At 39.2% G+C, this 22,066-nt stretch overlaps 1 protein-coding gene across 1 annotated transcript in view; it reads left to right on the forward strand.

Annotated features, from left to right (window-relative positions):
* LARGE1 (LARGE xylosyl- and glucuronyltransferase 1) overlaps positions 1-22,066 on the forward strand; it is a 277,165-nt gene that overhangs the window by 190,829 nt on the left and 64,270 nt on the right. The window contains exon 7 of the mRNA XM_066319909.1: positions 18,937-19,041. Within this exon, the coding sequence (XP_066176006.1) occupies positions 18,937-19,041 (105 nt within the window). The remainder of the gene's footprint in view (positions 1-18,936; positions 19,042-22,066) is intronic.

A 22,066-nucleotide genomic window follows, 5' to 3' on the forward strand; every position in this document is an offset into this window, starting at 1 on the left:
GAAGGAGAAGAGCAGTTCCACCAAGTAAAACAGCAGGGATCTGAGCTCGAGCTCTGTTTCCCAGCTCTGCTGCAGACATAAGCAGGCATTTTACTGCCTCTGCAGTCCTGGGCTCTGTTTGTGGGTTCCTTTCCCCATCTCATTCTGTCTGCCCAGTCATTACAGGGGTGTATGTGTGTGTGTAGAGACCCTAGCTCACAGGAAAAAATATTTTCCTCACTGAGCCCGTTTTACACTGGGAATTCATAGTTGCCTCTGATTTAGCTCATGTTTAGCCTCTGTGGAATAGTTGCTGAGGATTTACTGTGAATATGGGAAGTTGTAGCTGTCTGGTTTCATTGTGGCTTTGAGGTGCTATTTTCAATACACATGAATGATACCTGTCAGACACTTTAGAGGGCAAGTACTACCATTTTCTGTCAAGTTTAACATCTAGGGCCACGTGTGATTCTGGTACTTTCTACTTGCAGAGTTTCTCCCCATGAAAACATCAAATTAGGTGTACTTTCACAGTGATCCAGCAACAATATACACATGCTGCTATGCCATTCTGGTAGCATTTCAAAAAGAGTGGTTGGATTCCTTTCCACTTGGGAAAGTTGTTAGTTTTAATTTAGCATACTCTTCTAAGGAACTAAACTTGGGCCATTCTGGATTAGAATTCATGAAGCCCAGTTTCCCAAATGCAAAGCCTGTCCTACACAGCATGTGCTCCATGGAACGTGCCTTGGCCAGAGGGTGCCTTGGCCAGCAATTCTGTTCTTGGTCTGACAGCTTTCCTCACCAACTTGGCCAGAACGGGAAAGTGGGAGGTTGCTAATCAGCAGCAAAGCCAACAGCCGGTGTTTTTATGAGAAAATGCATAAAACCCAGAAAATATATTGCCATGGTCCCATGTGTCTTGAGACTTCTGTCCCACGTTACCTGGCCAGCTCTGACAGTGAGGTATCCTGAGATACTTCCCCAGTCCTCTGGGTCTTTGCCCTGAAGAAGCATGAGCAGTGATGAGGAGTAAAGGATGGACTCTCATAGGGACCTTCTGGTGGAGTTTATTTGAGGTCCACGTGGGACCACCTGTCCAGCAGAAAGTCTGTGCCCACGAGAGCGCAGATTTTCCTTGTGTAACACCTGAAGTGTGGGCGTGGAGAAAGGGGGAAGGGTACAGTGTGGAGCCAGTCAGGGCTATGGAGGGGGTGACCCTGTATAAATGACAGTCAGGGGAGGGAAAATCAGAGATCCTGTCCAATCACTCAACGCCCTCACTAGAACTTTCTAGACATCAGGGCGAGGTCTTGAAGTGATGGACTGGGCCCAGGAGTTATATAACTTCTGACTGATATGTAACTATAACAGGGGAAAACCATGAAGGGGTTAACATGGGGTATGTGGAATAAACCATTACAACTTATAAAAAACAGTATAAAAGCAAGGAACAAATACATACATAAACCTGATAAAAAAAAAAACCACACCACTACAGTACGTGAAAAAACTTCATTTTTCTGTGGTATAAATTTACCGGGCCAAATTCTACGAGTTGGAATGGCTCCATTTGGGATAAAAGGAGTCATACCTGCTTGTTGTGTCTCAATATTTACTCCTTGAAGTCAATTAGTGTAAATAAAGGGTCTTCATTCCCTGTCACACATGGTCCCACCACTGAATCACTTTATCAGGACTCACAGCAGGTGCTATTGCTGACATATAAGACCACCCTGTTAAGTATATTTTATTCAATTGCCCTTCGAAGCCAGAAGTGCTGGCAAGTTTAGAGGACTGGACAGTACTGGTGTTCACTGCAGCACCCTTGACAGATATCATCCAAGGACACACATGCCCATGTAACAGAGCACATCAAATTTTAATGCAGACCCAGAGACATAAGGTACAGTTCCATTGCTCAAGTATGGTCTACAGTACAAATTGAAGCTGATAAATGGAAATAAATCTGAGAAGAGAGCAAATTCCTTGTGCAAAGGGACATTGACCAGAGATTTTTCTAGTGTCAAGTCCAGATTGAACTTAATGTTCAAAGCTACTGCAACATGGTTTTAATGTGGCATATTTTTCAGAACAGTCCAATAAAAAAATTTAAAAATCAGAGAGTGAAGTTTTATATGGAACTAAGTCTGAAGTTATGATTCAAATTAGTCAATCTTCAAAAAGTGATTGACATATTCTTAGTGTCTCCATTGCCCACAATAACCTTAAAAACTTCCTCACAAGCCTCTGTGGTTATCAGCTGCCCAGCAAATTAACTGTACCACTGTCGTGTCTTCCTGTAGTTACTGATTACCCTAATCAAAGCAGACATATAAAGGAGGGTTGGAATTTTTCTCCCCTTTCCCATCAAATATAACCCACTTACCACTCTTACTCAGGAATATGTCTCAGTCTGTCACTATGGAAATAATTTGATGTCACAAATATGTGATTTTAGAATCAGTTAATATGTCAAGCAGGTAGACCAAGACTATTACGAAGAAGAAAAATAAAATTTAACACACATGCATTTATTGACGATAAGTAATGATGAGAAAGGAAATTAGGCAGTATCTCATGATTGTTAAGTGGTCCAGAAGAAATATGTCAAAACTTTTCATAAAAACTGCTGTAAGTATTGAAATCACTTTTGGATTATACTGAGGAAACATCTTAATATGTGCAGTATCATACTCCTTGGAGCTTACTAGAGACCTCCACACTGTATTTCTTAGGTATAATTCATTTCTGTTGGCAGTTTCATATGCTTGTTTCCATATTTCCCCTCCCTGCTACATGTTATTGTTACAGTCATATTTATTGTGTTAGTTTCTCTCTCATTCACAGTGACTTACTAATAGAGTATATCCAGAAATTATTAGAATTATTATAAGACACTCCTTTTTTGTTAACATTGTTCAGCAGGGTTGATCTACTTTCTGCTGCATATGTACATGTGCATGTTTATAGTTGTGTGAGCAAAAACTGACTGAAATTACTGAATGTTAGGTGTTGGGTTTTAGTGCATATATATTCAAAAAGATTGTTCATTTAATGACTATTCACATAGAATATTTATTAATTGTTTTTGCTGGTTTTGAGAGCAAAGAATCCATAGGCTGTTTCTCAAAGAATAGAGTTGAAATCATAATAAAAAAATACATTTTTTTACATAACTTTTCCTCTTTTTTTCCTTTGGAAAATCATTTATTTTACCATCCATGCAGCAGAGGGAATAAGTTTAGATGGAGGTAGATTTTTTTATCTTAGTTGTCATCTGAAGAGATTCTGGCAAGATTTCCTAGACCTAAAAATCAATTCACAGTACTTTATTCTTTGATGCATCTGTAATGGTTTTGTAGAAATGATTTTGTTGTTGTTGTTGGGTTTGTTTGTGTTTTGGTTTTTGTTACGGTTTGCAATTAAAAGGAAAAAAAAAAAAAAAGATTGATTTGCAGCAATAAGTAGTAGTATTGAAAAATGACAACATCTTTCTCTTCTGAAGGGAGATAGTAAGGATTTGAATTAATAACCAGCACTGTTCTTCCCCACTGGGCTCTCTTCCAGTCCAAATAGAAAGAAGTAGCTTGAAGTCATTCTATCCTAGTTGAGAGTGGCTAGAGAATTAAGTCCAAATCCTCCTTGCATTTTATCCACTGGTAGGTTATTCTATTCAATTCTGCAGCCAAATGAAGTCAAAGCAAGTTCAGATATTCATTACTCAAAACAGTTTTCTAAATGTGACTTTAAAAAACATTTTCATGGAAGCATTTAAATTTCTCTGCCAGCTCAGCCATGACTTCACATGTCCTTCAGTGCAGTCCATAAAAACTCTAGGTCCTTGTCTCCCAGTTCTCCTCTCCTGGGTTTGCTGTGTCTCATAGCTGCTGATGGGGGCAGTGAGAGGCAGAGAGTATTTTGGACCTACTGACCTTAACTGAGCAGCCCCGTTCTGAGCAGTTGGTTCTCCCTTCTGGTACTGTAGAAAATAAATCTCAGGAAGAAGAGCTATGTCTTAAATTTGATGGGTTTTTTCCCTTGTTGGTCTCAGGGGTCAAAAACATCCTTTGTTCTACACGCACTTATTCTTTTCACGAGTAGCAAGGTTTCCTTATTTTCCATTGTTGTTTCTGCAAAACAAAACCATGACAATCCCTTTTCTCCCTCAGAGTCCTCTAGCAGAATGCTAACGTTGAGGAAGAGCTCATTGAAGTGACTGTCAGCTTTACTTTAAGAAGAACTCCTGTGTGTAAACCTCTCATATCATGGAGGGACACTACTCTTCTGCTTGGGAAGCTGTCCTTTTCCCAGTCATGCATTTGCCTAATGTTACAGTCATCCTGGCTGGAGGAGAAAAGTATGCAAGGAGATAGCTTTCAAGGTAGTTCAATTTATCCTAATGCTCTTGCCAGTGAGTCACTGCTGTTTTGATCATTTTTGGTTTTTGAACTACAGACGCAATGGATTGTAGGAAGCAAATGAAAAGAAGTGTTTTTCTCTCTGGCAGCAATTTAGAAAATGATTTTCATGTTTCATCTACACAAAGATGATTTAATTAAATACTTTCATTCTGGCCACAAATAATTTGTGTAGTGGTTCAGTGAGAGAAGTTCAGCATTGTCTTGTCATAGAGAGTTTACTTAATCCTGTCATACCTGCTCGATAATTACTCTCTCAGATCTGTCCTTGCATTAGCTATAAAATTAGTTTAGAGGACTTGGAGGAAAAGAGGAGGGAAAAAATCCTTCAAATTAGTTAATTTATGATTCCTCTTGATTCAGCCCTAATTCAAACTTTCTGAGGGGTGAACCTTCCCATCTGTCGTGAAATGAAATAACATTAGTACTTTTCAGTTTCTAGAGCTGATCAGAATCTGGTAATGATATATAGGTCTTTTCTCCACTTCCAAAGCAGATAATAATCTCTCTTTAATGCCTTTGTATCTTAAGTCACATCTCACATAAATACTTATTTCTTTTAGTGTAGACATACTCACACAATTCACTTCCTTGCAGCATTGACCTTGTCAGCTTAAATGGCAAATTATTTATTTTCCTTTCAGGGAAAGACAGGAGCTGAGTTGCTCTTCATGGGGTGCTAAAAAATGAAACGTTGTCCCAGAATGTGATCTATGCCTTGGAGTTTGTTTCCTCATGCAGTTAATGAGCTAAGTGACAGAATAAGAGCTTTAAATTCAATCAGAAGGTCACGTCTTACTCCAGAAGGACAGAAACTAGCATTTCACATGTTATAGAAGAGGTGTTGTGTTCTGCTCTTTTTTGTTACTTTGAGTAGTTAAGTACCACTGAAAATGATCCTTACATTTCTTATTCCAGTTTGCAAAGTAAAATTTACCATTAATATCTAACAGCATTGAACACAGAGAGAAAATCTTACAGATTAGACAGAAAACAATCATGTCAAGAACAAGTTTATTTCTGAAAACTCTTAGGAGGTGATAGGAAGCAAGTGTAGCACCAAGCTAAAAGTAGTGCTAATGAAGTGAGAAGTTAGGAAATTACTCAGGGGGTCACTTACGACGCTGTAATAGAAGGTGACCAAAATTGGATGGATGAAAATATGAGTTATTTAGGATACATTTGAAAAAAACAATCTGGGCACAGATGATCCTGGAAGGGTTATTCAGAACCATCTATATTATCTTTTCTTTGTGAAGAGTAAATCCTAGGCAGGTCTGTCTGGGACTACACAATTGGGTTTTATAAGCGAGTACAATATTTGTGCACCTCCAGGAAAGAATCATGGAGAAGGAAGATCAGTTCTGCCTTCTGAAAGGGCAGAGGTGGAAGCTAAAGTGAGATACTGAAGGGAGCCTTGCACAAATCTGCCCTCGCTGCTACCAAAGGATTTACCTTTTTTAGAGATTAGAACAGATTATCTGTAAATGTCCCATTTACTGGATGCTTTTGGAGCTATAAACTGATGTCCTGACAGTCTTGTTTGGAGTGATTTATGAAATTATTGCTATCTTCTCTTCAGTACTTTTCCATGAGCTATATTAACAGGCTTTATGGGGACTTACTGTCCCTCTCACTCTCCATACAGCCATTGTAGAGGGCTATAACCTGTATAGCTGGACACCAAGATGAACTGGAGAGTATCTCCTGCCGTGGGGTGGTAATTTCCCAAATCAGTGTGCTTGCTTCCACAGCATTTATGTGACTGAGGTCCGAATTAATTCTCACAGTGTTAAATCCAATGGAAGTAAAGATTTCATCACAACATTCAACTGGGTCTTAATGATCTTCCCAATATACAGCCAAAATTGTCTTCCATATAACTCTATCATTCTTTTTTTTTTTACTTAATGCCTTTCTTATCTTCAAACGCATATATTAACTTATTGTTGTTTTTAGTACTTCAAAAGCAATCCATTTTTAATTTTCTAAGGTATTAAATATGTTAAATTAATTTTCTGTGGCATTAAATATGTTAAATTTTCTAAGGTATTAAATCTGTTAAATATTTCTATTACAATTTGTATTTATATGGTGCTTAATGTCTATGCAGCATGACTGACAAAAGGTGGCATCAGTTCCCACTACATGGAACTATGAGCCAGTAAAGGGTCTGGTCTGACATGTGATTATCTGGTGAGTGAGGGACTTCTTTTTTTCCTACCCAGGAAAGACAGAGAGGGAAGCCCTTTGTTTTATAATTTATTTCTTCTTTAACACAGAAGAGGCTTATGATGCAAATAGTCTGTGAATAATTTTCTCATGCTTATCTCAGGCATTTATTCCATTTTTTAGGAGCAGGTACAGTGTGCCATCTGACATCTGTGCTTATGAGGGAGTGAGTTAGCCAGGTCCATTTTAGAGATTTCAGTTTTAATTTTGTTTTCCATCTCATTCTTAGACAAGTGAAGAGGGAAATAAGTAAATAGAAATTTACTGATATTCGGCTTGATGTTTTTACCCTTTTGATTAAAAAAAAATATTGAGATGCAAGATAGATTCAAAATTCATAACAGCATTTTACTACTTCATAATGCGGATGTTGCTTACACTTTATGCATTAGTAGGGATTAAGGGGATTAGCTGGTACCAGAACTTCCTACCCTTTGCATGCTTTCCTGCAGCAATTGCACACTTGGCTTCCTGCTTCATGATGTCCTCAGAATTCTAAATTTTTTCATGCCTCTCTCTCATTTTACTGTGGAAATACGAGGGTTTTTCAATATTTGAGATGATCATTTTAATTCTTTAGCATTTTTGAATGAAAGCTTGAGTGTTAAACCTTGCTATAAAATTCATTTTTAAAAAAAACAGTAAAATTAGGCTCAGATTAATAAAGGGATACTATTGTTTAAATTTAAATCTAGGTGGAGTTCCTATACATAATTAATTAAGATGTTCACAAAAGTTTTTCCAAGCTGCTGATAGGCACCTTATTTTTAACCACTCAGGCATTTTAAATTCTGCTGCTGTGCCTGCCTACAGATGCTGTTGTTATGCTGAAGCCCAGCAAATGCTAGCTGTTTTCAGCCTAAATCCATTTTACATCTTGCCTCTCCCACACATAACCTTTTAGAAGGTCCAGACAAGTTGACCTCATTACAGGGGAGGAGTCTGTAGGGTTTGTGGGGTGCTAATGTCGGGGAAGGAGCATACAGCCGGAACAGGGAGGGAGGGCCTGTGTGAGAAGTTGGAGTGATGCTTTTTCATAGATGCAGATGACACGTGAGGCAGTCTGCAGCCTGACCACATGCAAAGCGCTTCAGCTTCCAGGAGGAGAACCAAAAAGACCCTTCTAAACATTAAGACCAGTAGACTTTTGCCTTCCTTTTATCATATAATGTCAACTTTATCCAGTGAGCAAACTCCTAGTAATGAACTCTGGATCTCTCCCCATCTGTATCACTAAATGCCACTTGGAACAAATGCCTTTTCATTTGACAGTAAAATCAATGAATGAAATATAAGAGGCTTGAATGATATGATGTGCAGAATACATTATGGGACTTGTGTTTCAGTGGACAAGTCTTGCCCTTTCTTCCTGTTATTACCAACAGATCTACTTAATGAAGCTGGTGCCTTCTGCTAATCTTTCACCTCTTTGCATTTGGACTACAGCTCTATTGCAACACTTTAAAGACTCTCTGACTCAGGGCTGTGATAATTTCCTGTGTTTCCTGTGTATTGTTTGCCTCAGATTTTTCATCTGTTTGTCTTAACTAAAGCCAGACCTACACTTATTAAACAATTAAACAATGGAGAGGGAGAGGGAACTTAAGCTGATTTTCATAACACCTGTCCCTTCACTTTGTTGAGAAGCCTTCTTCCTCTTTGCTTCAGGATTCTTCAGAACAGCTGGAGTCACTCATTACTAAGCTAATAAACAGGGACAAAAGTGAAATGTCAGTGCTGAGATGGACGTGTGTTGAACATCTGAGAACCACTGGTGCTATCCACAAAGAGTGATATGCAAAAGACTGAAGAATGGGGGGTTTATTGTTTTTTCCAAGCCGTACTGGATTCTGCATCAGGAATATTAACTGTTTCATTGTCATACTAGCAACACATATGTAGGAAACAACTGTAAACTAAGGAAGAGAAGTAACTAATGCTTGCTAGCAGTGCACAAGGCATCCCATACAATTTATTCTTGGAGCTGAAGGTACTGAGCTCAACGTGAGCTCAAGATGGCTACATAATTTTACCTTTGTGCCCATCATGACTCTGTAGTACTGGACATGCTGGCAAAACTGAGCCAATGTAATGTATGATTTCAAGTTGAGTTTACAAGTAGATGTATTTCCAGCAAGAGAACATCTCAACCACTTCACCCCTTCAATCCAGATGTCTCCAGAGTACAGGTTGAAAGGCAGAGAAGAATATAGGGAAAGGATGGTTTCCAAATTTGACACCAATTCTCTGCACATTTATTAGGTATTTGCAGTGCTCCATCTCTTGCTGAGAAAATAACTTGCAGCACTTCGATTCTGTTTACCAAGTTGTTCTTTCCTTCTTCTCTATGGCCTCAGTGCAGAATCATGCCCTGTTTAGGGAGGCTGCACAGTCACCTGTCTCTGAATGCACAGCCAGTCAACATAAGAATGAGGAACAGATCCCAAGACTCTTGAGTTCATCAGTACAGCATGAGATGTCTGATACAGCCACTGTTTTGTAGCATCAGGCAGAAGCATCTTTTACTCTTCAGGCTCAAGATGCAAAACAGCAAGTTGTTGTTTCATATCAGAGCTCTGTCCTATTTCCTGATCCAGGTTTAATTGTGCTTAATCATTAGGTGTGAATAAATATTTGCTGTGTCATCTTACTGTCTGATACTCCTGATGCATAAATAATTGTTAGCAGTAGTGTTTGTGAGCTCTAACCTGTCTGGAAGCCCATAATTAAAAGGATAAAGTGATCTGTTTACACAAACCAACTGTCAGTGTAGTAAGTGCCCTTAATAGCATTGGCAAGAAGTGCTAGGCAGGTAGCATCATCTTACTGCTGCCTGTGTCTACTGAAGAGACAGCTCCTTAATTTTCATCTAGAAGAATTTGCAGAGGCTGATAAAGCCACATAGCCAAAGGGAAATGCAAAGCTTGTTGGTTTTTTTAACAGAACTAAACCCAACAGAGGGGAAAAATAATGTCAACATAGTTGGATTTCAACACCACATACTATAACTTGGCAACCTTTTTCACATTAAGTGGATGACTGCAGCCCTTTTTCGTAAGTTTTTTTTCTGATTTGTTTTAATTTTTTTATTGTCACTAGAAAACCAACCCTTTTCATTTTGTTCATCTTGGGCAGGGAGGGGTTCTGCCTCTGCTTCTGCATTCTGGGATTTCTCTGATTCTCATACACTGATTTCTTGCTTACAAACATTCTTGGTGTGTTAATCAATTTAAAAGATTTGTTCCTTTTAAATAAAAAGAAAGTGGGGTTAATACTTGCTGTTAAGACAAAGATATGAAGTAAGAAGCTCTGCACAGTTTCCTTGATCTGTCTTTAGAATATTAGGAAGGTCTTACTCTTTCTCTAATTCCTTGCTAACATAGAAGTTTGCTATTCCAACAACCTCAGACAACAATCACCAAAACCTGATGAAGTGTACTGATGGAGTGATGTGGTGAAAATGAGGGACAGACAACTTCTAACCTCTGTTACCTGGTGCAAATATGAGTTAAGATCATTCTGTTAACATCACTACTGAAAAATGCAGCTGCCTGAATGTCAGTAGGAAAGTGATGAGACATGCCTGGAATCCCAAGGGATGTAGCCAAAGTAAATCTATGTCAGGGCAGCACAGAGCATTCAGAGATGTGGCAAGGAAAAATGCAGCCGTCAATGGACCGAGTGAGCTGGCAGCTGCTCGAAGGTGAGCTGAGTGGGAATTTCTGAGTGATTACTGACAGTGACAGTTTAGGCACTAGGCTATCATTAGGGACAGTCTCTCGGTGTCTAAAATTGGTGCTCTGGGTCTCAATGTCCTGATGCCTGTTCCTAGATCATCACTCACCTCTCCAGTGACCTTGGAAGTGTCATTTCATCACCGTGAGCCTCAGTTTCTCCCACTCTAAGTTCTCCTTAATGAAGTGGTACTACGGAAAGGCATTGGGTCAGAGCCTTACTGATCACACACTGTGCCCTGCTGCTTGGCTCCCCACGACTGAGACACGTTTCACAGATGGTCTTTGTGCCAGCAAAAATGTGCATATCAGGACCTAATCCTCTTTGTAAAATTGATGCACTTAAAACAGGCAGAGTCATAGTGCATAGATAGTTACTCTCCTGCTCTTCATAGTTTTATTGCATTGTCTTTGGCAGCAAAAAAAAATTGTTGAGTGGTCACTTTTTCCTTCATAGCCCAAATTCAAGCAATGGTTTTAATACGTTGTATATTCCTGAAACTCTGGACCCTTTCTCTCAAATCAATGCCTGAATATTAGAAGGGCTGGATTTGAATTGACTTTGTTCACAAGGATGTTTTACTGCTTTCAAAGAAAGAAGTTTTCAATTTTACAAGAGTGCGTTTTTTTCTAAACTGAAAAAACCAAAAATTTAAAAGGAGGCCATGATAAGGGAAAAGCCATCGGTATGCATAGAAAAGAAAGGTGTGTAGTCAGAGCAGTGAGTACCTCTTGCTGACCTGCAGCCTGGTTAGTAAAGAATATTTCTCAGCTGGAAAAGGTTCGTGTGAAGTCTCCTATTGCTGTTAATTAGATGTCAGTTCTATTGCTGGGACTATTTGTACTACAAACAGTGACAAAAAAACTAAGGTGAGGAAGGACTGGCTCAGCAGCCCATGTAGCTGGTATGGGTCTTTCTTCTGCTCAAGCTCACAGTTGCACAACTATTTCATTCTTCTCCAGACTCCGTGCCAGAGCACATTTCATGGCAATGAGTGAGGCATATCACAGAACGGGTCCAGTTTGGAAGGGACCACAGAAAACTGCAAAAAGTTTTGTTGCAAAATGAAAAGTTTTTTCTGTGCTTACCCCCTTGTGCTCAGCTGCTGAGAATCCATTTCCCTGAAATTCTGCAGATGAAAGTGCTGCAAATATTAATGATAGATTTACTGGCTTTGCTGGACTTCTCACTGTCCTCTTAATTTTTCTAACAAGCTCCTTGGAGGACACTAGAAGATGAATGGAAACCCAATATATTTTCTTCTCTTGATTGATTTCGTTCTTTCATCTTTCCTTATGAAGATGAATCAGATGTAGGTTTTCACCCCAGCCTTTCTCAATTCAGTTCTGTATACTGCATCCTCTCGATCACCTTTTATATATGCCTTTTGAATCCTCCCTCCTACCACATTCAAAACATTTGTCATGTTTCTCTCTCTCTAGACTTGTCAAGTTATTTTTCTTCTCTGAGAAAAGAAAAGAGTCTGAGTTGCTTTAACTTCTTTTGTCCTTGTCACAGCACCATCTCTGAGTACATCCCAGAAGTCCACTGATACCATTGCTTTATATCCTTGTTAAAGTTTGCCAGAGTTTGCCTTTATTCCTTTCACTTGCTCTTTTCTCTTCCATCCAGTCAACCTGGCTCTTGACTTTCTCTGCCCTTGATATATTGTATCCACCTCTGCTTCATTTGTCTACCATCCATTCTTATCAGGTATTCACTGCTTGTATCCTCTCCTCTTGGCACCTGTGTACCGTGCACATGATGTTCCTGTGGAGCCATCCTCTTCCTCTTCTGAGCCAATCCTGCTGTACCTTCAGTGAGCTAATCTTTGGCCTCCTTCTCATCCAACCTGTGCCTCAATACCTGTCTGTGCAGTTTCTCTCCATGAGTATTTTGTCCACGAAGAAGGAGTAATGGCCGCTGGGAAACAGCAATGTACTTAATGCAAATGAGATATAAAGCAAAAAAGTTTAACTTTTACAGGAGGCTTATTTCCCTGAAACTTCACATTTCCAGATGTAATATAGAAGTTCTTCATGGCAGACTATATACTTGCACACATATACCTGTCCATATTTATGCATGTATATACCTGTACGTATTTATGCATGTATATATATGCATATGCATGTGAGTGTGAATGTGTGCATACAAATATAATGCATATATCAGTTATGTGTTTGCACACCTGTGAAATAAATGCACAGTAGAGCTCAAAGTATTCAATTCTGTTGAACACTGTGTATCCTGTACCATACAGGTGTATGGGACAGTGTCACACTGTATTTTTAGGGTCTGGCACACTTGTGTTATAAAGTACACACAAAGTTTCATGTGTGTATTTTACATTGGATTCATGGTAAAATTTCTAAAAAAAATTAATTAAGTCCTGAGGAATTTTGTGCTTGAAATAAATATTCAGAGGTAAGTCAGGGAATTTGTTGCATGAGAAGATGGAGTTGCTTTTAGGAATGAGAGAGGACATGGCAGTAGAAGAGAGGAATGAGCGTGGGAGCAGGAAAAACATGCATTTGTATATACAGTGCAAGAATTGCAAAGGGCAGCAGTATTGAGGATGAAGAACTTGAACTTGACAGTGATCTGAAGAGGTGGATGAGAGATGCGGCAGGAGAAGTGAAAGATTTTAGAAGCCACATATTTTGTATGAACCAATATATGGTCAGGGGCAGGAAGGCCATCAAGAAAGGGTCAGTCACTCAGGCACAAGACTTCATATGAAGTGCAACACATTCAGCTGGTATCAGTAAGCTTAAGTACAGTAATTTCATTGAAATCATCCTGATTTATACCAGCTAAGGATGTGGCCTCACACATTTCAGAAAGAAAAGGTGTCTTAGGCAGGAGTTTAAAGGCTAAAGAAAAAGAAATCAGGAGAAACAGAAAAGAGGCAAAGGACATTAATCAAAGATTTAACTCTGAATCATGCAGAAAATAACTCTGCTTCATTGCACCAGTATAGATTCAGCTAGTCCTGACAGTGTTCATCAGGCTTGGTACTGGCCAATTTAGAATATTTCCAGCATCCAGAAAATGTACATTTTCTCCTCTTCCCTTCTGTCAGTTTTTTATTCTCTATTTTGTGTCCCATTTTGGGAACAGAATGCTGCAGTTCTGAATCCTGCCAAGCTTGAATCTTAAATTCTTGTTGAGTCCTTCTCCTCCCTTTCAGCTTACGCCGAAGACATGCATTGCTCTGGCAGTGTTTGGCTGTAGCTCCAGCATTCATGTCTGTATTAAATTCCTAATTATCTAAACAATGGCTGAGTAGCTAGAAGTAGCAAGACAGAGTTCTGCTCTGTTCTCCTTTAATAGCCTCCCCAGTGTAGAAATTTCTTACGATGTTTTTAGAGGCTGAAAACTACTTCACACTTCATTTTAACTTTGAAGGCTTACACCAAATACAACTAAACCTTGCAAATCCAACAACCAGGAGAACTAAACTTTTTTGTGATGCCAGCTCACCCTTTGGCCATGGACAATCAGAAAGCAGTGTCCTAGCCCTTTTTTCCCCTTTAATATGCCTTTTTATTTCCCCCTTTCTGGAAACAGTCTGATGTCCTGACAAAGTGCAGTTCACACAGTGTTTGCAGTGTGTCCAGTGCTCTTACTTTAATTGCAGTGGACTCATGTAAAAGCCACTGTAGGTTAAAAAAAAAAAAAAAAAAAAAAAAGAAAAGCTTCCACTAAAGAAGATGTTGAAAGTACCTGTAATAACTATATTTTTACTACTATTTTTATTGTTTGTAATAGCAAAATACATCAAGGCAAGAGCTGAGGTTAAGGTCCTGTGTACCATAGACTGTAGAGAAGATAAAATCCTCAAAACTGGGAAAAAAATCAGGGCAGAATAGGAAAATATTGTTCACAGGTACCAAGAGTGGCACCAGACAAAAGCAGCAGATAACAGACCCAATGTAAATAAAATCTGACACATTTTCAGATGTGTCCTGTGCTGTGAGTCACTGTATCCAAAGGACCCCTATTAAGATGTGCCACCATCCAGCTGCACTGTTGTGCTCCATGTTGCACAGTTGCTTCTCCCTGCTGCTGGAGACAACTCTGTGCTGGATGGAGCTTCAGCCTGTCCACATGCTGCTGCTCTTACCCTTTCAATAGAAAGTAGCCCACACTTACTAACTCTGAGGACTTACATTTGCAATATATGAGGTGGGCAAAATGGAAGAGGGGTAAAGTTGGGGGTTTTTTTCAGGGAGAATTGAGCAAGAGGCTGTTCAGTGTCACCCAAGAAATCAGTGTCACAGCTGGGAGCTGAGTTAAGGTCTGGAGTCCCCTTCAGCATCTGAGTTACAGGATAATGCTTTCCCCTCCATTAGCCCCCAAAAATCTGTGAAGTAAAAGCAGAATTGAAGGCCCTGAGTTGTCAGGTCCAGCAGTGTCTTTTTCCATGGAAACCTCTTCCCAGCAACTACCAAGCCTCTTACTGTGTGAGAGCTGTCAGGCAACTGTTCTGTGTAGAATGCTGTAGCTGCAGCTGCTTTCTGGAGAAGTCTCAACCCACAGCCAGGCAGCACACAGCCTCATTCCCAGCAATCCAGCTGTAATTCTGCCTGCCCAGTAATTTTTCACTGTGGTCATGCCAGAATCATAGCCTTGTTTTCTCTTGTCTGGCTGTTAGTGGTGATGTATGAAGAAGTAAGAAAGATAGCTTAATTTTCATAAGCTAACTTGTGCCTGGAGTAACAGAGAGTGAGAGGAGTGCACTTAATCATAACTGCAGGACCAGAACAGAAAATGATAGAGCTTTTGCTGTTAGTTGTGGTATTTTATTATAATAACTCTTAGGAAGAAGAAACCAGCAGCTCAGAATGCTGAAAGGTTCAAATCCATTAAGAGCAGGCACCATGTTCTCATCTGCTGGAAGAATAGCTCACATAACTCTTTTGTGCTTGCCTTTTCCAAAAGGCGGTGCTGGGAGGGAACTCTGGGCTGTGCTGCCCAGAAAACCTGAATTCAGACTGAGGTGTGATCAGAGGTGAAGTGACCCTAGTGATAGTTCCTGCAGAACTGTGAGCACCTTGCAGGGAAGGCACAAAGCGTGGCCAGGGACAGGCTGGTACATGGTCAGAGAGCTGTTCCCCATGCCCCTTGACACCACACACCCCTTTGGCCAGTGTCTCACGTCTGTAACTTTGTGATGCAGTTGGAAAAGTAGATAACTAAATTAAATAGCTGGTAGTGGACAGATAATCTTACAATGATTCATTAAAAAGCAAAAACTGATTGAAGCTCTGAGTGAAAGCTTGTGAGTGAATTTTTAGTTGATTGCAATTACAAGGACAAAACTTTGGAAATTTTTTTTGTTTGTTTGTTTGAACTTTGAGATACGTGGAATAATGTGGTCTGTAGGGTATATATTATGCATCTGTATTATGTGTCACATTGTTTTATATTATTTAACATGAGGATGGTTGTGCATTCTTAAATGTTACTTTGATGTCTTCAGATCAAAATTTTCGGGGCATGTCTTCCAGAAAATATTTCTGATTTTTTTTTTTCTATATTGATTCAGAATGAAAACTTTTTTTGAAACATTAATATTTGCTATGCAGCTGAAGTTCTGTTTTCTGGATTACTTCTGCCTAAAGTCAAGATCACAGAAACAATGTAAAGGGAAATAAAAAAGATATTCTTCTTTGGCAGAGACAGCAGCACTATTCCAGCCTAGAGAAAATAGAAATATAACTTGGAGAAGATGGAAAGCATATCTCCATAATTTTCTCCTAGGTGGCTTGGGAGACAAGCTATCACATCTGCCTAATAGGCTGTTATGCACCAGCAAGAGTTTCAACAGCCTGACAAGTTGCATAATGCTCTACCCCAGGACAGTATGTGAACGTGTGCACATTCCCAGGCCATTGCAAAAGCAAACCAAAGCGTGTCAGCTCATACATTTTATGGTGTGTTTGTGACAAGCTAAAAGGATGTGTACAGGCAGTTATTCCAGCTCAGTTAATACACAGTAAGTCACATTATCTGATCCATGTGTCTGAGCCCTAAAGCTTACGTGGTGTTCATTTCTGCCTTCATCCATGTGCCCTATCAAACCTCAGAGAATTCTGGAGAAAGCAAGATCTGTTCTGATGTCTTCAAAACTCAAGGGAAAATGCAGAAGTAAATTATACAGCTACAGTAAATACATGCAGACATAATTTCCTGAACCTTTTTTAGTTTATTTTGGCATGAGAAATTATAACTGCGAAATAAGTATTTCAGGGGTAAGTTATTAGAACTGAGATTTTGGACTGGGATGTGGGAAACAAAAACATTATCAAGCATTAAGGTTTGTTCATTTTTCTTATTCATTGGTTTAAAGGCTAAAGCCTGTAGATTGTTGGGAAATCCATGAGGCTAAAATAATGAAAGCAGATTGATGTTCCATGGTAAAGAAGTTTGGTACCTGCTTCTTGCAAATGGAATTCTAGTTTGATGGTAGCTGTACTACCCTGAGAAGGATCTGTGGACTGCTGAGTTGTGAAATGTGCTATTAGATTATGGACAGTCTCTTCCTACCAGTGGTGCCAACCCATTCCAGCCCAGCCGCACTTGGCTTTTCTGTTGTGTTGGTTGGGTTTTTTTTCTCCTCATCCATTACTAGCCGGTGTTTCTTATCTTGATTAACTCTACTTCAGCTGTAAGGGAGTGGCTATAAACAGGTAGACCTCCAGCTTGGAGTCAGTAAGTGTTGGTTTAAATTGTGTCCTTCGGCCTCTTTTTGCCTTAGACTCCTTGCAGCCAGTTGAAATCTCTTTCACATTTCCTCACAGTATATGGCTTGTGATGTCTGATACGCTCTCCAGTGTGTTCCAGGTGTCTCACAGGTTGAGAGATACTATGGTTTATCTGTATGAACAGAGTTGCTTAGGATGTGTTTGCCTCTGGCTTGTAATTTCCTTCATTTGCTTGTGCATTGCACTCTGTTAGTATCACCAGTTTTCAGTAGCACCAATGGGTCATTGATATGATCCTTTTGCTCTCTCCCATATTTTGCATATTCTTAAAACTTTGACATTTAATGTGAAAAATTATATATACTGTATAATAAATATGTAGTGGAATAGGAGAGACATCACTGGAAAATAATGTCTGATGAGGAGTGACATGTTGTCATTAGGATAGAGTAGGAGGATTCTGGAGTGGACTTGGTAATCTTTCAAAGTTATTTTTAGATTGATTTCCATTCATTCCTTGAATGCCTTCTTAGTGTTCTGGGTAATTTTTTGTATGCATTGGCCAATCACTGCTGCTCACATTCTTTGAAACAGCATTCGAGACACACTGGGGTTACTGATGTTCCACTGAATTAAAGATACCACAGGAGAGTGTTTCAATCACCTTTCAAGCCAATTATACAATTGAATTAATCACATCTGGTTTTATGTCTTGTCCTCAGCCCAACCTTGTCTTGGACCATGCTGAAATTTTAGTAACACATAGCTGTGGTTCTGTCTAAGCAACATAAAATGATCATTTCGGACTTTCAGTGCACTGCTGTGACCATACACACAATTTTACGAGCATCACGAGCATAGCTGGGATTTGAAAATGAGCCTTCAAAGCATGGTGCTTAATTGCTTTCTCAAAAGGTTGCAAAGTAATTTCCAGTACCAGTCTCAGTGCACTCAGTGAGCATGTCCCTCTTTCAAAGCACCATTCCTTTTCCTTTCTCTGACTAGATCCAAATGCAGTTGTCCCCTTCCCTCCATCCTCTGTTACCATTTCAATCACTTCTCTTAATTTACATTTTATATACCACTTTTTAGGATGCATAATTAAGTCCTTATCTATACAAACATTCATTTTTGGCTGATTTTTAAGCAGCACAAACCTTCTAGACACATTTGATTTAAAATACATTTTACTCTAGCTGAAGCCAGCTGCTAATCAATGCAAGATAAATTGAAATAAAACTGAAGTAATAATTCCTATGCAGCATTCTGCACAGGCACACCTAAATTACTTTTAAATTACTCCTTAAATTAAAATGGTGCAACTTTCTTATGTAGGTAAACTCTTCAAATCCAGTATTTTTCGGAGCAAAAGGGGTTTCCTTTGTGACTGAGAAAAAAACTCCATGAAACTAGTAGGGGGAGCATAGGAAGAGAATAATTAGTTATACTGAGCCTTGTTCTTCAATTATGTTATCTGCATCAGAGTATGAACTGATCTTCATATTAGATGATCATTTTACCAACACTTAATTCTCACTAGGAGGATTCTCCATCATTGTATTCCAAAATCAAGCAGCATTCAGATTTTTCTGGGTGACATATTTCTATCAGCATGACAAAGGTTCCCACAGTGTTTAATTACTCAGACTAGCCAGGGAAGAAGGGAAGAAATGAGGCGTGCTGCATTTGCTGTGCCAGGCTTGCTTGTCTGTTACATAAGCTGGCTTCTTCTGAAGGCATGGAAGGAAGGCAGCACCCCAACTTCTGCCTTCTCTTTCCACTGGTTGTCCCTTTGCACATTTCCTGTGTGTGTTCCATTGACTGACTGATCTTTTTGCAATATGCTCATTCTCCAGGGCAGCAAGTTCTTGGCTTAGTGGAGAACCAGAGTGATTGGTATTTGGGCAACCTTTGGAAGAACCATCGGCCCTGGCCAGCTCTTGGGAGGGGCTACAACACAGGTAGGATGGTTTGATTTGATGAATTAACACCTGCATTGAGCATGCAGTCAGTCTCCTGGTATAGAGAGTATGAGGTGTGGTAATTTGTACTTCCCTTCCTAAGCTACAGCTAAATTTTATCTTTTTTAGAATGCAAAATGATACAACGAAATGCATTTTGGAGTTTACGGTCTTCTCTAAACGGTGTTAGAAAAGATTGTGTGTTTTTCTTTGGAAGAACAGAACTCTTCAGCATTCTGACAGGTCCTCAGCACAGGTCCTCTGGCAGGTCCTACAAGATTTCTGTCCTGATGATGACTCATATATATAGACCCAGCAAAGGAAATGAATAGGAGTTGAGGCTCGTTTTCTGTAGAGAAATAAATGGTATCACAAAATGTTTGCCCAATAAAGATAATAACTTCTGCAGGACACCAACAGGGTCATAATTGTCCTAATAAAATGCAAGCTACTGACCATCAATCTCTGCTGCCATGAGAAAAGAATAAAGGCACTAGATCAGAGAATTTATTAGGTTAAAAGAGACAGGTCTTCCCACTGATTTGTGTTTGGTGTATGAGAAAACATACCAGGTGCATCAAGAACACACACATACACCTAAATCTTTTCAATGCTGGACTTTATATGCTGATGCAGTGAGTTAGATTCCCTCTCTCTTTGTAATAAAAGGACAGAACAGATGGTGAAGCCTCCATTTGGAACAGATGAGTCCATTTAAATATCCCTGCACTATCAGGAAATTATTCACCATAATAGTGATTTTGCTTCACAGAAATACATTGTATTGAATTGAACAGACTAACTAGAAGAAGGATTGAACAAGTTGGGGTTGGCTCATCTGTATTTTTATATTCCTGTGTATATTTGTGGGAATCCCACTAATTTTTTGTGAATTTGTATTTTAGCCTCTGCAGAGCATATCTGGAAATGTTCAAAAGAATAGCCTAACAGAACACAGATTGGTATGGACACAAGATCTTGGCAGAATAGGTTTGTTTCCTGACTCTTCTTTGCCAGAATTGCAAATAGAAAGGCTTGGGTCTGCCCACCCCTGCTCCCCAGTTCCCCCAAAGTGTGAAACAGAGATGAGTCTCATGGATTTTTCCTGAAATCTGAAAGCTTATGTTTTACACAATTCAACTTGTTGGCGTCAATTCAGTTCACTGTTACACCCCAAAGAAGTATATTTTGTTCTACTGAGAGATGACCACCTTCTATAGCTGCCTTCTTTCTGCTGTATTTTTGCTTTTTCCTTTCTGCCATTTTAATGCTGGCTGAGAGAAATCTGGCACAACTGCATAACATCAGAATAATGCAGTAATAATGCAGTAATGTATGGTGGGTAGTATAAAATACATATATTTATATCTAAAATGCTAATGTTAAAAAAAATTCTGTAAGGCTTTAACTTCTGTTGTCTTAACTTACTGTTCCAAATGGTTTATAGGAATAGCAAATGTCAGTATATCACATAAACCTCACACTGAAAGCAAAAATGATCAAATATCTGCAGTCCTTCACATATACTGCATGTGCTTATTCTTATATTAATACATAGCTATCAAACCATGTATAATCTCATAATCCTGCATATGATTTTATTTTCCTCACAATTTCTTTCTTCACACAACTCACCTTTTAATTATAAAAATTCTCTTTTAGAAAGAAAACCAGAAGTTAGATAATGTATGGAAGATTGACAAGTAATCATAAGAAGTGGTATGTTGTTTTTTCAAGTATGTGGAGCAAGAGGTCACTGAATGAAACAGTGCAACCTCTGAGAAGTAGGAAACGAGGTTATTGACAGAATCAGCACCCTTTAATAGAAATTTCTTGATTGAATTAATTGTTTGCCTCAGTAATCTAGCAGAGACTGGAGGTACACATTTCTCAGGGAAGATGAAACTGGATCTTGTTTGATGTGTTCAGTAAATAAATTAATTGGCACTGAATGCAACGATGTGGGAAGGAGATTTCAGAAAGCTAATGGGGGGCACTGAAAAGAGAGGCAGTATCTCTAAGCAAAACAGTAGTGAAAGGCAGCAGTCCAGGAGGGGGAAGACATAAAAATTCAGGTGCCTAGAGCTGTATTTAGAAACTGTGAAAGGGCCCCAAACCCCTGAAACTTTAATGAGCTGAACAGAGCTGGATCAGGGGGAGGCTCTCAGACACACTTTTTGCTGCTACTCTTGGGAGAGTTTTTACTACAGACCTAGGATACAGTCCTAAGAAAAGATATTTTTATGGGAACCTCTTCAGCCAGACCTAACGCTGGCAGAATTGATATTGAGGCACCTCTCAAAGTCAAAAATGTTCCATTGCTCCTCACAGATTCTGAAGATAATAATTTCTTTTTCGCTCTTACCTTTCTATGCCCGAGCCTCTCTGGACAACGTATAGGTTGGGACAGTCCCAGAAGGCAGATGTATTAAAGGCAAAGATGTGTTTGTTCCTTCTTTGCTGGTTCTTTAAACGCAGTAAGCATTTGCACTCTGCTCTTCCTGTGTGCCCAGAAATCTCCTGACAGGCAATACAGATTTTCAAGGAAGCGTTTTATTTGGTTGTTTTTCATTCTTCTCCATTTCCACAGGCAGATAATCTAAGTCGTACTTTGGTCCGTGATAATATAATTGTTGGAAAACCAGACCAAACCAAAGTCAGACAATTTACTAAGTGTTTAAGATGTTCTTAGTTAGAACCATTCTTTATTTGTGATAACATTCTCTTCCTCACGCATTTTAAACACAGTTCCTTCTGTACTACAAAGGTTTCCAACTTTTTTCTGTACTTTACTGGCGAATATTCAGTAAGCTGCTTAATCAAATGCCTTTTTTATATATCATCCACTTCATGTTTATTGTCTGCACTGAGTTAACTCTTCCAGATTCCTCATACTCTAATTCAAGCAATATTTCTTGCTATGTAACTATGTTATCTTTCACTGACTAAACTCTGCTTGTAGAAGTATTGCTACACTATGATTTTTCTTTTTACAGGCGTTAAACTGACAGCTCCAGAGTTGCAC

Source organism: Sylvia atricapilla, chromosome 5, assembly GCF_009819655.1.
Source record: "Sylvia atricapilla isolate bSylAtr1 chromosome 5, bSylAtr1.pri, whole genome shotgun sequence".
NCBI classification, from domain to species: Eukaryota; Metazoa; Chordata; class Aves; order Passeriformes; family Sylviidae; genus Sylvia; species Sylvia atricapilla.